This window comes from Desmodus rotundus, chromosome 8, assembly GCF_022682495.2.
Source record: "Desmodus rotundus isolate HL8 chromosome 8, HLdesRot8A.1, whole genome shotgun sequence".
Taxonomy (NCBI): domain Eukaryota; kingdom Metazoa; phylum Chordata; class Mammalia; order Chiroptera; family Phyllostomidae; genus Desmodus; species Desmodus rotundus.
This window is the reverse complement of record NC_071394.1, coordinates 13,816,060-13,831,737: the sequence shown is the minus strand read 5'-3', so window position 1 is coordinate 13,831,737 and position 15,678 is coordinate 13,816,060. Positions and strand designations below refer to the sequence as shown.

Sequence of the window (15,678 nt, the reverse complement as noted above, 5' to 3'; positions counted from 1 at the left end):
TTTTAATTTGCTTGTAAAATTAGGTAAAGTGTTAAAAAATCATTGATATCTCTTCATCTTAGTACACATATCACGAAAGAGTCTGCTTACACTCTTTCTATCAGAAACCCTGGGGGTTTTTTTTGGGGGGGGGGAGTGGCAGTACTATGCATCTTATCTTAAAAATCTAGGAAATGGTCAAGGTCAACACATAAACTGAGTAAGGAAGATAACCTTTCGGGACTTCCCAAATGCTGGAGAAAACCAGGCCCCTGATTTGCTGATGGTGCAAAGGTGAATTGAAGCAGCAAGCCCTGCCGTCTACCTAGCTGATTTCTCTCGGTGGGACTGCCCAGAGAATCATTCAGGTGCAGGGAGGGGCAGAAGAAGGCACAATGTTAGTGTATCCACAAAGGAGGCCACCTGCCATGCGATCTCACTGTTTCCAGAGCAAGCGGCTGCAAAGGCACTTCCATTTCTGTTTCATCCTCTCTCTCCGGCAGAGCAATTGAAAGACACAGCCCCACAGACTCTGGTTGGGTTCATTTTGGGTTTTGTTTTGTTTTTTAAATGCTTCTAGTTTTAGGCAATTCTCCACGAGAAGAGAGGCACAAGGAAAAACAGGTTCCCCATTTCATGGTCACTGAATACATTCAGCGAGAGCTCAAGTCTGCCCATCAGACACCGGCCACTTTTCAAGAGACCTCAACATTCCGAAGACTGAAGGCGGAGGCCCTTCCGATTGCAGCGGGGTTAGAGGAGCAGCGGGGGCAACAGGATTTAGTCAAAATGAGTGTTCATCCACTGACTATATGGCATGTATTTCCTTCTTCGAATGTTAGAGGTACCCAGAAGCTGAGTTTTCACTGACCAGCCATACTTAGTCTGACTTGAGAAGTTCAGCCTGAGGTTATTGAGAGGATGGGAAGGAGAGGGGCAAATTTCCCTGCTTTTCAGAAGGATACTTTGCCATCTGAAGGTAGTCACTAGCCAGCCAAAGCTCTGCCTCCAGGCCTGGAAGAGCAGCCGAACGAAGGGCCACAGAGAAAGCATAGAAGGTCAAACAGAAAAGGATTGCGCCCATAATCGAAAGCAAGCGTATTTCTGAACATTCACCATTACACTATGAAACCAGGAGCAACACACCATTTCTTGCAACTCTCAGCCCAATGTTTGGTCATCTAATTGAATAGCCTTTGACAATTGTCCTAAAAAAAAAGTATACTCAAATATGAAGCAACAAAGTGCAAACTTCAGCTGTGTTACAGCACCCAGCACTTTGCTGAATCATTTCAATGAAATTTCAAATACAAGATGTTTTCTCACTCAGCTAGTATAATCTTTTCATGCACAATAACTGTATGTGATGGATGCGTAGGTCTACAAACCAGTTAGTCTACAACAGAAGGGAGGTTTTGCTGGCTTGCTTTGGTTTTGTGTTTTAAAAATATGAACTGTTTTTTTTTTAATTTTAGTAAAAATAAGGTGTCTAGACCCAAATAAAAAATATTTGACATCTGGAAATATCCTTTGTATTAAGAGAAGAAAGTGACCAGGTTACCAGGTTATTGTAACTGAAGATACATTCCAATATGTCTAATCAAGACTGTTTCGCCCAGTAGAGATGTGAGAATATCCCAGTTACAAGAGGTATTAATTCTAAAAAGAACATAGCATGCATGAATACTTCCAACTCTTAATTCAAAAGTAATACCAAAATAAAATCTCCATTTGTATATTTATGAGCAAACTCAGCATACAACCATCGCTGCAGCAAATTAAAGCATCCTATATTACACTTCATGTATCATCGGTCAGTATTTTAAATAAAATATTTTAGTTTACTTCTTGATTAAAACACACACACACTTGCAAGTAGTTATAACTGAACTATACATATTAGAAATCCAGAAAGGTTCATTGACAAGGAATGTTTATTACTAAACCATATAACTTTTAAGGAAATGAAGATTATAAGAGCTTACTGTAAAAAGCCAGATTTTGACATAAAACATTCCATATAATTTGAACATTGTTATTAGCTGACCACTCGGCTCATCTCCTGGACTGCAGGGGAGTTAAACGTTCCCATGGGTAGAACCCTGGTCTGGGAGCCAGAAGGTCTGAGGTTCCGTCTCTAAGTTCACTTACCAGCCATGTAGCCTGCGCAGCCTCGAACCTCTTTCAAGTACCAGCTTCCTGCTTTTAAAAGCATGGTTATACCAGGCTGCCCCCCAAATCCCTCCTTTGCCTCTGCCACAGGGTCTTTTAGGGGATATTATCTATGCAAAGTCAAACCTTTAAATGGGGCACATGGAACTGCTTAGAGGGTTGTTTTTTGTTGGGTTTTTTTTTAGTGTTTTAATAAAGTGTGGTTCCTTTTGTTCACTTTAATCTCAAGGAAAGCCATCCAAAAGATAAACGGCCAGGCTTGTTCTGACAAGAATGAGATTTGTGTTTCGTGCGTGCAGATGTTTATCTCATTTTATCATTTGTGTTTCATAATCATGCAACACTGGTTAAACATCAAAGGGATAGGAAACACAGCATCAGACTTATATGACTTCAATGATTTAAGGGAAACTAAGAGCCGTTTTAAATAGCCCTTAGTTTCCAGAGCTTAAAAAAGTCCCGACTGAATTAGTGTTAAAGCATTCAGAAATACTTATGGCTCGTTGGTATTTATTGTCTTAAACATTCTATATGTTGCTCAGGAATACTTAAACCGAGTGTTATCTGTATTATATGTGCCTCACTCATCCTTGTGGAGAACACAATGAACTTAATTATAAACAACAGTGTTCTCATGGCCTAAAAGGGAACTGAAGGCAATTTCCATCAACAAAGTTTTTGAAATTATTTCTCATCAAGAATCAAGTTGTATTACGTTGGTGTAGACCTCACCGCCCTAGTTAGAAAGAGTAGTGGGAAATACATAAAATATTAAAAGGTTTAGATTAGAAATGTCATGGAATTTTTAAATGATCTATGCTGAAACACTGGAAGAGTTCCATCTCTAGATGAAAAAGAAATGTACTAAAGCATCACCATCCCCTTCTACATTTGAAGTTGTACTGGCTACTACCTTACAAACAGACTGTCTTCTACTAAGACTCCTTAGTGTTTGATACAGGGTGGCACGCTGCTCTGCTAACCAGATTCATTCAACAGTACTTCTCTCAATGAAGAATTTGCTTTACTTTTGGAGGTGATAGATATGTTCATACTCTTTGATTGTGGTGATGGCCTCACAGGTATATTCATCAAAATTCATTCAATAAAACTGTCCAATGCTATACATGTGCCCAGTGATTATACCTGCTAAGGCTAGTAGAGCTACTCAGCTGACCTACAATGTCTGAACTGCATGATCACTTTAAGGCAGCTGGAAGTCCATTGCAGTGTTTTATAGTGCAGCCCTTATCTCCAGAGGCCTTTCATTCCTATCCCAGTGGTGGGAAATGCCAACCCTTCCCCGTCCTCCACCTGTTGACCGATGCCTGCCTGCTAGGCTAGGCGGGCAACCCTTCCACGAGCACTCCGTTTAAAATATATCTGAATATCAAATCAACCTGAAAGGAAATTCCTGCAAGAGAAACAAGTATGCTGAAGATTTTTCAAAACGTTTTTGGTCTTGTAATTCTTTGACTATGTATAAGCCTTTCGGATACGTACACCCAAAGAGACTCTGTACAAATGATGAAATAGGGTCAGTAGATCACATAGCCCGGGACACAGCTTCTCCTCAGACAGATGATAAGCTACTAACCTCAGGGCCGAAAGGGCCGTATTTGTGTCCAGAGAAATCAGGTTGCTCGGAATAGAAGGCATAGACCGAAGGCCTACAGGAAAATAGGTAGGTTCAGAGTCTCCCCAAACCACACATGACAAAGAGCACCAAATATACCTACACATTTAAAAAATTAAAAAAAACAAAACCTCTCATATCTGGTTAATCTCCCAACTGCTATTAGTCTTTCCGTGGAAAACATCACACCCTTGTTATTTTGTTTTGTTTTGTTTTTATTGCTTCCACAACCACCCCCACTGTGGTAACTGCCTGGTACCATCTTCAGGAATCAAAAGTCACAAAGGAAAATCTGAAACACACACTCAGGTCTTTGATCCTCGACATAATAGAGCCCAGTGACAATTCACGCAGGCCACGCAATCTGCAGCCTGAAAGAGCTACTCCATTAAAGCTAAAAGGCATTCTTAATGTGTCCCTAATCCTTGGGATGTTGTTGGTTCAGTTATCAAAGCCAGGAACTCCCTTAGGCTCCGGGGTAGTGGCCAGGATTAACAGCTGTAGTAATCCATGCAATTAAATGCTCCCCCAAACCTATGTCTAGTGTATCCTTCTTAGGGAAGTAACACTGAAGGCTAAGAACCACAAAACCTAATAATACTGAACTTTCGCTGCGCTTCTATTTCACAGTCAATCTAGTTTTTCACCCAATTCTAACCTAAAATTAAAATATACTGAAGAAAGAAGAGGAAAACTCAGGGAGAGGGAAACAAATACCTTTCGCTGTCTGGCAGGGAAAGCCACTGCAGTATGGTCAATATTCTCCGCTCGTGAGGGATGACCCTGCAGGGTAAAAGAAGCAAAGCATGATGGGAGTCTGTAGGGTATTAACGAGCAGAGCTTGATGAGAGTTTGCGCGTCCACAAACTCCGGCCTGGCGAGCACTTGCCCTTGCACCCAGGCTAAGCGCTCTCTATTTACCACCATCTGTTTTCACTTCATTGTCATAGAAGGGCCTTGTTCAAATCAGTGTTTGAACTTCCATTTCCATTTGCAACATATTACATTGCTCAACCACAGAGGAGACTGGAAACTCTGATTCACCGTCAAAGGAGGAACCTGCCTTGCTGATCAGACTCGACTGCAGGCAGAAAGGACCCCAGGCTCAGAATGGATGCTGTTTGGTGGGTAAAACTGTTAGCCGTGGCCGCAGAAAGACCAGGATTTATATCCTCAATCTGCCTCTTGAGGGTGGTGTGACCTTTCTTGACTTCTAGACCTCCGACCTCTTTTGGCCTCAGTTTACTTATCAGTAAAATAAAGATAATAGCAGAGCACAGTGCACTGGTTGGCTGTAAAGATGAAATAAGACAAGACAGGCAAAGGGCGGGCACAGTTTCTAGCCCATAGTAAGTGCTAAAAAAAAAAAAAAAGCCTTATTTTTATTAGTGATCAGATTTAGTTATCATTCCATCTCTAAGCAGATATATGCCTTTAGAAACATGATTTAATCTGAAACTTTAAGTTCCTCCTCTATAAATAAGGGGGTTAGAAAAGCATTCTTGAAATTCTCTTCTAGCTCTATAAAAATCTATCAGGAATGGGCACATATAATTATGAGACTGACAAAAAGGGTATAATCTTCATCCACAATGACTTATGTGTTTAAGTCTCATTCTCTGTTGAAATATCATTACCCCAAATCTGGCGCTCACTCTAAGAGTGCTTGGCTAACATGATAGCCCGGTATCCTTGGCTGAGTTTCAGGAAGATGCTCACAAGCTGAGTGATGTCTTTATTTACAGGGAAATTTGCTTATTCTTCCCTAACAAGGAGCACAGCATGCTTTTCTGCTCCTCCATCCAACACTGGGCACTAGAGCATGTTTAGGATGAATTCAAACTAAAGCCCGAGTTTAACTGTGGTTAGTAAAAAAACATTGTGGCTGAGATGAACCCTAGGGTAAATGCCTGTCTCTGGGTGGTAATGATGTGTCAATGTAGATCCATCACTTGTAGCAAAGGCCTGCCTGGTTAAGGCTGTTGATAGTGGGAGAGGCCATGCATGGGGGGGGGGGGGCAGAGGGTATGTAGGAAATCTCTGGACCTAATGCTCCATTTTGCTGCAAACCTAAGACTGCTCTGAGAAACTACTAAACATGTATCACGGGATGCTGGGTGAGCCATTTAAACATCCGCTCTTTATGGATGTGAGCAAGAGACAGCAAGGAGAAGACAAATTTTCAGAGCCGTGGTAGAAGCCTGGAGGTGGCAGGATATCTAATCCAGCCGCCTCCCCTCACCACCACCACCAACTCCAGCCTTCTCAGATACACCAGGGATTTGCCACTCCTCTGGGTCTCTCTGTCTAAAACTGTCCCAGAAAATCATGCTTATCATAATATAAGTCCTAACTTAAACAGATTCCAATGCTACTGAATGACTGTGACCTCGTTTAAGATATCCTGTAATTGAATTAGAAATGGGCATAGCAAGGTCAGATTAATCACTTAAGATATTTAATTCTTCAGCCTTAGAAATCCCCTGTATCTGAACAAAATAATTACATATTTTGAATTCTTTCCTAACTTAAATAAAAAAGTGAATGCCCTTCTATTTTATCTTACTTCACTGCCTACCTAGAAGCTGCTTTATTTTACGTAGGTGGCGTTAAGTCACACAAATGGACTCTGATCAACTCATTTGATGCTATGTTAGAATTTGTGTCAAGTTCAGAATGCTCTCACCCTTTAACACCTTCATTGGATGGGACGCTTGGCCAGTACGGGGCAGGGAACAAAAACATCAGCTCTGAGGCTGTAATGTCTGGGTTTAAATCCTGACTCCACATGTGTTGATGATGAGACTCTGGCAAGTTACCTATCCTTTCTGTGCCTCTATAAAATGATGGTAATAATAGTACCTATCTTATCAGATGGTTGTAAAAATTAAAAAGCATCATATGTATAAAGCACTTAGAATAGTGCCTGGCACTTGGAAAGAGTTTAGAAAAATGTTCGCTTTTATCATTAAGTACTAAATTCACAGGTCCCAAGAGATGATATACTTATTCATGAAATATTTATTAAAAGCTTATTATGTTCAAGGCATCTGTGGGAATATAAATAAAGACACAAGATACTCCTATTATGGAGGAGTTACCCTTCTCTGCCTGGAAAGATAAGCAGTTCACTGCCCTTTTCTGGGCAGGGGCTGAGCGTGTGAATGTGGTGGCGAGGGGGAGTGGGTAAGAGCATAGGATGACATTGGAGGTCTGAGTATCTATCCAGCCTAAGTGTGACCTTGGGCACAGCATTTTATCTCTCTAAGCCTTAGTGTTCCAATCTCGAAAATGAGGTATTGGGCAAAGTGGTCTCTAAATTTCCTAGGAGTTCTAGATGATTTTTACGAAATACCCACAGAACAAAAAGACATGACCCTTACTCATTAGTGTTTAAAATACAATTCAGAGTCAACACAAGTAAATATGACAAAGGAAGGACCGATGTCCACACAGAAAGGAAAATGGGGTTCATGCTGTTTCCTTGACCGTCACTGATTGATACAGAATTTGTCACGACACCTTGTACATTAGACATGGTCAAACAGAAGAGGAGGAATGGAAAATGAAGGACTAGATGAAGTATTTAGTGATAAAGGAAAACAAATTACTTTTGGACATGCATAGACACTGTCTGGTCAATGTGGCGAGAAATAATGTGAATATAAAAAAATAGCTTTATTGGTTGTTTTCTATGTGCTAAGTATCCTACTAAGCACTTTAAATAAGTTAACTCCTTCTACCTTCACAACACCCTATGAGGAAGATACTACTATTCCCATTCAAAAATGAGGAAATTGATTTATTAAGAGATTAAATCACCTGACCCAAGTCAACAATCTATTAAGTGGCAGAGCTGTGATTAGAATCAACCTAAACACTCATATGTAAAAGGAATATTGCCCTTGGACATGAATTAACACCAAAAAAAAATGTAATGGAGCGTCAGCTGAGGAGGATTTTGAGATGAAATACTGTCACTTCAAAAGCAAAGATGACCCTAGGTTGCAGAACAGACCCATGTTACAAGATGGCCTAAATCTATGGCTTGAATCTGCTTTTAAATTTGAAATTTTCCCAAATGTACTATGTGTAGATTTCCTTGACTCTTATTCCATTAAATAACTGGAAGCGTGACCATGTTTTCATTAAGTTATAAAAAGGCGTTTTAAAACAAAAGGAAAAAATGGATCCAAGTCACTTCCAAGATGCAGAGACAGGAGAAGAATGGCCTGAGAAGAGAAGCACAACTACAGACATCGCTGGAGGGCTCAGAAGCCACCTTCTCACAAGTGGTTTGACGAGGGTGGAGAAAATCGCCATTCAGAACCAGAACACTGGGTCTTTTCAATGAAGCTTTGCAGCAGTTTCGGGGGGTAAGGGTGGGACTAAGTATTAATTATGTTGTTGGCTCCTCTCCATTTTGCCAGGCAAATATGTTGTCCAACAGAAGAAATCACTTCTGTAAGCATCTGGGACTGTCAAGGCGCAAAAAAAGAAAAAAGTAATGCATAAGATTAAATCGGTAAATCAACGTGCCATTTATATGAGGCAGTGTCGTGTTCAACATGCCCACGTGGACTTCTCGCCTCAGAAAACCTCTTTTTTAAAAAAGGGAGAAATGACTTTTAAAGGGATACTCTGTCTCAGCTTCCAATCACCAAACCCAATTTCAACTTCGCCATTCAAATCTGAAAAAGCTACTTTTATTCCTGAATTTGGAGAATATAGGCAGCAGCGTTCTGGATGGATTTAAAGCTGTGATGGCTGTCAGCACACCACTATTATGGCATACTCAGATTTTTGTTAAGGAATATGAGGCAAACACAGAAACAGCTCTAGGTGGTTTCAAAAAAAATAGAAAGATGGAAAGAACATCTCAGTGAGAACAAAATCCCCGTGAAAGTTGAAACAGATCCCTTCTGTTTACTAAGGGCCTTCAAAATAATCAACGTGTTGACACTTGTGTTAGGTCAGTTTCTTCTGTCTTACAAACAAGAACTACTAACCTCCCCCTCACCTCTGTGGGGGAGAGAAGTGGTCCCTTCTTTCTAATTAGGGAAACCCTTAAGTCCAGTGGGAAAGGGGGGTGAAAACAGAGGGGTTACCCCCTTGTCTCCTGGCTGGAATAGCCAATCTCTAAACCACTACGTCAGCCTGAGACCACACTAGATTTTTAAAGTTGTGAACCAAAACAAATACAGTGTGTTGTAATATATCTATAGAAAATGGTAATACAAACTACAGCAATAAGCAGTCTAAGGAACACACATTCCCTGACTGACAAGTTACCAGAACCTATAAAAGGGGACAGACAAAGTCTAAAGAATGAATAGAAGAAAAAGAAAAATCTTCCTTATATTCTATTTAAAAAGATGGCACAAAAGAGAGATAACAGAGGAAGAGAGGGTAGGAGGAGGAGGTGGAAGGGGGAATGGAAAGAGGACTTCTGGAAAAAATAACCAGAAGGTTATTTTAAATCAGAAAACATTCAGAAGTTCAGGTTCTTTTACATTTAACTGGCATGAAATCAAATCAAATCAATGATTCATACACTGAATCGTAATTGTAATTTTACAAACATTGACAAAGTAAAGGTGACTTACACAGACCAGAAGAATGTCCCAGCTTTCACCCCTTGCTTGGTGGCTGTAATCCACAGCTAATTAGGAAAATATGAGAGGTTTAGAACATGTTCTGAGTTTTGGTCAAAGAAGAAAATCGTTTTAAAATGCATTATATCAGTTATCTTACACTTTACCCACACCTCACCATAAATTTCACATTATTTGCAACCATGATTTTTTCACATCTGGAAATCAGAATCATTATTTCCACGAATGTTATTTGATATGTTGGCTGCAAAGGCTTTCAAAAGCTCTGCTATGATTCTAGTGGCATTTTTAACTCTTACTTCATCTCAAAAGTCTCTTCTGTACCTTTCTTGTCGGATCGTGGTTTTGAACTCCTGTGGCAGAATTCTCATCATCAAAGCACCCAAGGGCAGACCATATGTGCTCTTTACTATTGAAAGCCTACAGGGGAGAATCCCAGCTTGGTACACAGATGTGGCTCCCAGATGTGGGGAACATGGAACCCAGCTTTGCATTGTTTTGTTTTAAACTAGGTGAGTGAAAAGGAAAAAAGGTGTTTTTTGTTTTTATCCTAGATTTTCCCTTGTATCTTTTACTTAGCCTGTTAGTAAGTGGAATTTTATAAATGAGTTCCTGGAATAAGTTAGGTGAACCAAGCATTTCATTAAGGCCTTTAAAATATTCTTTCCACCCCATGCTGTTGAGAGGCAGCAGATAGGGGCAGTTAAGAACCTGAGCTCTACATCTAGGTTGCTGAATTCTATGCCCTGTCTCTGCCATTCACCAGCCACGTAGTCCTCCAGCAAGTACCTTAAGCTCCCTGGGCTTCAGTCTCCTTTAAAACACAGATAATATTACCTCGCACATAGGCTCGTTCTAAGCTTTAAGGAGTTAACACATTTAAAGTCCTTAAAACAGTGTCTTAGCATTTGGTAAACAATTAATCAATTTTAGTCTTAATTATTATGCAATAAAGGAAATAAATGTAATCCAGTTATTCTAGGAACATTAAAAGCAACTTAAGATGGCCAGTGTCCCATCAAACAGAACTCTGGGAGAAGAAAACCATTCACTTTAGGAGGCAAACGGGAAGGAGAAGTGTGGCTTGTTTGTTACAGACCGAAGCAAAAATGGTCTAGGAATCACAGCCACTCCCTTTCCTGGTTTCATTGCATCCAGACTCTGAGAGGGACTTCAGAGAAAACATTTGGTTTTTGCAATCAAAGGGGTAATCAGGAGGCATGAGGCATGGAGGAGCTTGGCCATGGTCTCAGAAAGGTCTGAGATGCCTGGCCTGGGAGAGCACTGCAAAGATTCCCAGCTCTTTGGAGGGGATTGAAAATCCCCAGCCCCCTCAAATTGCAGCTGTTGCAGCTGGCAAGTGAGGGATAAGGCAGGAGAGCATATGGCCCCTGTTAGATCCTGGATATCATCAGCATGGGAGAAGTTGGGTCGCATTGGGATGGATCGGAGAGAGAAGGATCTCACGTTGCTCCAAGCAGCATCCCAGGGTTTGGTCCAGAGTACATTCCACCTTATGCACAAACTCTGGCATGACCAGGTGCCCCAGCCTAACAAGATTCGAAATGTGTCCTGGAGTTTCACTCATTCATGTTCCAACTAGCAAATGGGGTTCCACTCATTCACGCCCCCTCTAGCAAGAAGATGCAGTCAAACTAGATGCTGGACACCCCACAGGTGCCTCAAAAACCACACAGATCCTGGAGAAACCAGTTTCTCACGTTAAGTGATCTATTTTCATACTTATTTTAACTTCAGGAACACAGCCTCGACTGTTCATATCCAAACAACTTCCTTGAAAATTGAGTGGTTTGCTATTTTCAAGAAAGCTGTACTAGGCAACATTTGGCAGATATGAAATACAAGATCAACCTGGGGTTTTCTAATGGATTTTTTTAAAGCAATTTTGTCAAATGATGACCCTGCACTTTAAAATGTTGTACAATATTGTGGGACACATGCTGATGTCGCCATTATCTGGGCACAGGAAGCCCTGTAAATAACTTCTGGTCGGAAACACTAGAGAGAAAAGACCCCCAGAAGCAGCCTTTGCAGTGGCGGAAGGAGGCAGCCCTGGGCGAGAAGACAGAAGTGGATGTGCGAAAAGTACCCCGATGGCAAAATCAGGACCGTTTGTTCTTTACACTTCCCTGTAGTCCCCCAATTTTTGTAATCAGAAAAAAGGTAACCAACTCTACCTTTAATGGTAACCAATGTAAACTATGAAGACAATTTAAATGTTCAAAGTTTTTATTTTTTCTAAAAAAAAAAAAAAGAAGCAAATAATTCCTCCCTGCTTCTTGGTAAATGTCATGCTGACCATGCTTTCTGAAAGAAAATGGGAGATGGTCAGAGAAGTGCAGACAGAGAACAAACAGAACAAATAAGAGAGAGCACTTGAAATAAAACACACACATTTAAAAATCCCGAACCAAAGAATTCCTGCAGTAATGAAGCTGACCGGTCATGGTTTAGCAAATGGTACTAGACTGAAGTGTAAAGTTGGTAAGTTAAATCAGATCAGAAGCAGCTATAAAGGCTCCTTTGCAGGTCATATGTGTTTATTATATTTAGAAGTTAAATCTAGTAATTACAGGGATGGGGGAGACACTAAATCATGGGTCCAAAGGAAGAAAAGTGAAAAAAGAGCCTCTGAGCTAAAAAAAAAAAAAGAGAGAGAGAGAGAGAGACAAATTCCTAGTTCCTTGTTAATTCAGAGAAATGGGATCATGATTCTCTGAAAGTGAATGTAATTTCCTCAGAGACTGGTAAAACAACACAGCTAAAAAAAAGGGGGGGGGGCTGAGAAGACACTGGCTTTAGACACACCCAACTTTAATCCCCAAGTTTCATCCATTTCCCTGCATGATCTCTAGATCAAGTTTTCCACATCAAATGTGAAAACAAAGTTTTCCAACATTTATGTCCTGGATGCTCTAGTTTAAAAAGGAAATGCATGGGAATAATATTGTACCTTTTTGATATGTTATCAGGAATAAAAAATAATATTTTTTTAAAAAAAGCTTTCCCACTGCAACAAGAAGGATTTAAATGTGAAACCAAGCACTTTCTCAAATTAAGTAAAGGATGCAGCTGTAAGAGAAGGAAATAAGTTTTGAAAAAGAAAATAAACAAAAAACATTTTTTGAAACCATGAATCACTATCATAGTCTTTCTAGCAGTTCTTTGCAGAAAAACGATTCCTGAGCATTCCAAAGCAGGGAGCCAGGATAAATAGAATTCTGGGAGACCAGAGGGGTGGGTGGGGCCCTGGTTCAAGCAGGAGGAAATCGACTATTGAGATTCAAGGGTCAGAACAAACTAAGGACATGAGTGTTGTCGGATGATCCAGCAGAAGAGACTGTGGACCAGGGTGGGTCTTTCCAGGCGGTTAGGGCCAAAGAAGGTGAGGGATGAAGTACGGGAAGGAAGCACAGGCAAACAAGACGCACATGGGGGTGCAGAACACAGTCAGCCCAAACACAGCAGTGATACACCTCCATGTGTCAGGCTGTGGGGTAGGTCCTGTGACTAATGAAATACATAAATCAAAGCCCGACCCCCAGGGGCCCACAGTCTAAAGCAGACATGTGAATAATTTCAAAAGGATATGGTCAAATTTATGACAGAAGTAATATGAAAACCCAAAGGTCTCTGAGCTTAGCCAGGGCTGAAGGAGCTTAGTGAGGGCCTCTTGGGGGCAGATATTTCAAGTGAAAACTGAAAGATAAATAAGAGTGTAGCAAGGGGATCAGGTGAGCAGGGTCCATCCTAAGCATGTTAAGATACAATCAAAAGAGAAGAAAATACAGATTTCTAGCAGTATATGGAAAAGAAACAACAGAATAAAGAAAAGACAAAATTTTCCTGAAAAGAAAGCAAAGCCTCCCACTAGTGGGGATAATGAAATAGACAAAAAGTGGTACGCTATCGACTTGTACTTTCCATCAAGCCGCTCCCTTTGGCCTGGAAGTTCACTCCTATTCTAATTCTTCTTTTGGCTGTCTCTTTCTAGAGCATGCCATCTTCCTCAGGATCCATTCACTGCATCACACAATAGTGGCAGAAAGCAGCAGTAGGCCTAGCAACTTGAAAAGTGATGAGAACGTATCTACTCCTCTTAGAAACGCCTTCCTCCGGAAATTCAGGCTTTAGAAGACTTGCATCTGGCAGTGTGGGGGGATGTGGGACTGGTTTCTCATATCCCGGTGTATAGCGGGCCCCTCGTGGTCTCAGTCATTCTCCCCCTTGCTGAGCCCAGGTTTAAAGAGAACAGGGAATTGCCCCTGAGACACCTTAGTATGAGAAATTGCAAAGTTACACTAGAGAGGTTTTTCAAAGAAACAAGCACACTTAAAAAATTCCATTAAGAGGATCGAACATCCTTTTGTAATGAGAAAAAAAAGCAAATACAATTTTAAAACAGCAAGAATGAAAGGGATTCCATTTTTTAAAATGTATGAGGAATGCAGGGTGACCCAGTGAGTGACAGCTTTTAATAGCACGTTTTAAAGATTGACAAATTCAAAGCAAAGTCAGCTTTGCTGAAGTGGCTATAGCAGGGTTCAAAAAAATAAAAACAAATTATAGAAATTATTTTGGGGAGCCTAGTGGTGAGATTCAAATTTTCACATGGACACTGAACAAATGTCTGATCCCATCTTTTAGATTTTAAACTAGGGTAAGAGTGGTTCTTATTTGCCATTTAATCTGACCCTTATATTATTATTTAACCAAAAATACCTTTCGTGGTTTAATCACTCAGTAAAAGTAATCTGAGTTTAATTACCTAAGATTTTTACTTTTTATAAATGACTTTATTATAGTTTTATAAATTTTTCCTTACTCCAATTATTGTTTCACTGATTTTGTAAAATGTACAACCCTCTGAGATGATATAAATGTTTAAGAATATTTATTAATGCTCAACTTTTCTTATACTATTTGTAGTTTCTTCCACTCTTATACTGTCGTTTCCTTAAAGTCTCTGACTGTATGTTTTTCTGATATGCCAAATTTCAGTGAAGCATGTCTTTAAATCATAGTACTGTATTCCTTGGAGTTCTTGTTCTGGCATCTTATTCAAGATAGACAGCAACACGAATCAGTTTCACCACAAATCTTGGTCAGCACGAGGGAAGTACTAAACTTGGTCAAATGTGTCAACTTTGCGAGCTAATAAGGAAACAGGCAAACAGTGGAAACAGACTTCACTTCATGGGGCAAGTTAATAGCGTTCCCTCTGCTCCGTTTCTGCCGAAGTTAATGAATATGTGGGCTCATCTCCTGAGTCAGGCCAACCCAGAGGAAACCTAATGTCAACATTTGGTGTAAGGTGATCCAATTTGATAAAATTACTATTTATCTCTATATCCTCTGTGGTTCCAGGCAAGCCGGCTTCCACGACAAAATTAATAGAAAAGACCAACTAGCAAGAGCTTGATGGAGTTCTAATTTCAATCATTTTATTTACACATAAACTGATGCTCTCGCATAAACTTTGTTTGTGAAATCCACCCTGTAAACAAATTTCTCTATGCTCCCAACCTAGGTCATCACAGACTCCTGGGAGTCCAGCCGGAATAAGGACGGCAGAATCAGAACCTCGCCTATAAAGAAAGACTTCTACGGACACACAAGAAGTCTTCCCATGTTTATTTTTCTTAAGTGAAAAGTCCGTATTTATCCTTGTATACTGATTTATGATGCGATATAAATATTTTTTCACAAATGGCCTTTTCTCAGAGAGGAGGTCATTTTTCCTCACTTTACACTCTCTATTCTGCCCAGAGATTGCGGCAAACGTCCCCAGGCATGAGATCATTCGGGGGCGGGAGACACACGCAGGCGTGCAGATGCTGCCACATCTCATGGCAGTTGCCCAGAGGCTCCCAGCCCTCCTTCCCAACCAGGGCCCCGGGGAGCCCAGCCCTGATCACAGCGGACGACATGGGACCTTTGCCATCCTTCTCCCACGGGTTTCTGATCACTGTGCGGGCTGGGGTGTGCTCCTGGGGGGATCCTGATCCCCCTGCCCATGGTCCTGTGCACTTAGCTCGGTTCCACATAGTCACGGCTTTAGGCTGCTGCTCTGCTCACGTCTGACCAAAGCAAGTTGCCTAACCCTACACACAGTCACAGGAAAAATGGCATGCAGAAAGCCACCTGCACCCTTTTTTAATTTCTGCCCAGGCATTTAATCTGCAGCAAACAGGACGATTTCTTTCAAAGTATTAATTTGTTGGTCCAGAATCAAGGTAGAATTTCACCTATTTT

The 15,678-nt window shown here is 40.8% G+C and overlaps 1 protein-coding gene across 2 annotated transcripts in view; it reads right to left on the bottom strand.

The window, feature by feature from the left end:
- The window catches only part of ENPP2 (ectonucleotide pyrophosphatase/phosphodiesterase 2), a 96,410-nt gene that overhangs the window by 37,009 nt on the left and 43,723 nt on the right, over nucleotides 1–15,678 (bottom strand). For both annotated transcript variants that reach the window (XM_024572063.4, XM_045181645.2), the window contains exons 9-11: nucleotides 9,394–9,449; nucleotides 4,505–4,570; nucleotides 3,749–3,821 (exon numbers count right to left, since the gene is read on the bottom strand). In XM_024572063.4, coding sequence (XP_024427831.2) covers nucleotides 3,749–3,821; nucleotides 4,505–4,570; nucleotides 9,394–9,449 — 195 coding nt within the window. The remainder of the gene's footprint in view (nucleotides 1–3,748; nucleotides 3,822–4,504; nucleotides 4,571–9,393; nucleotides 9,450–15,678) is intronic.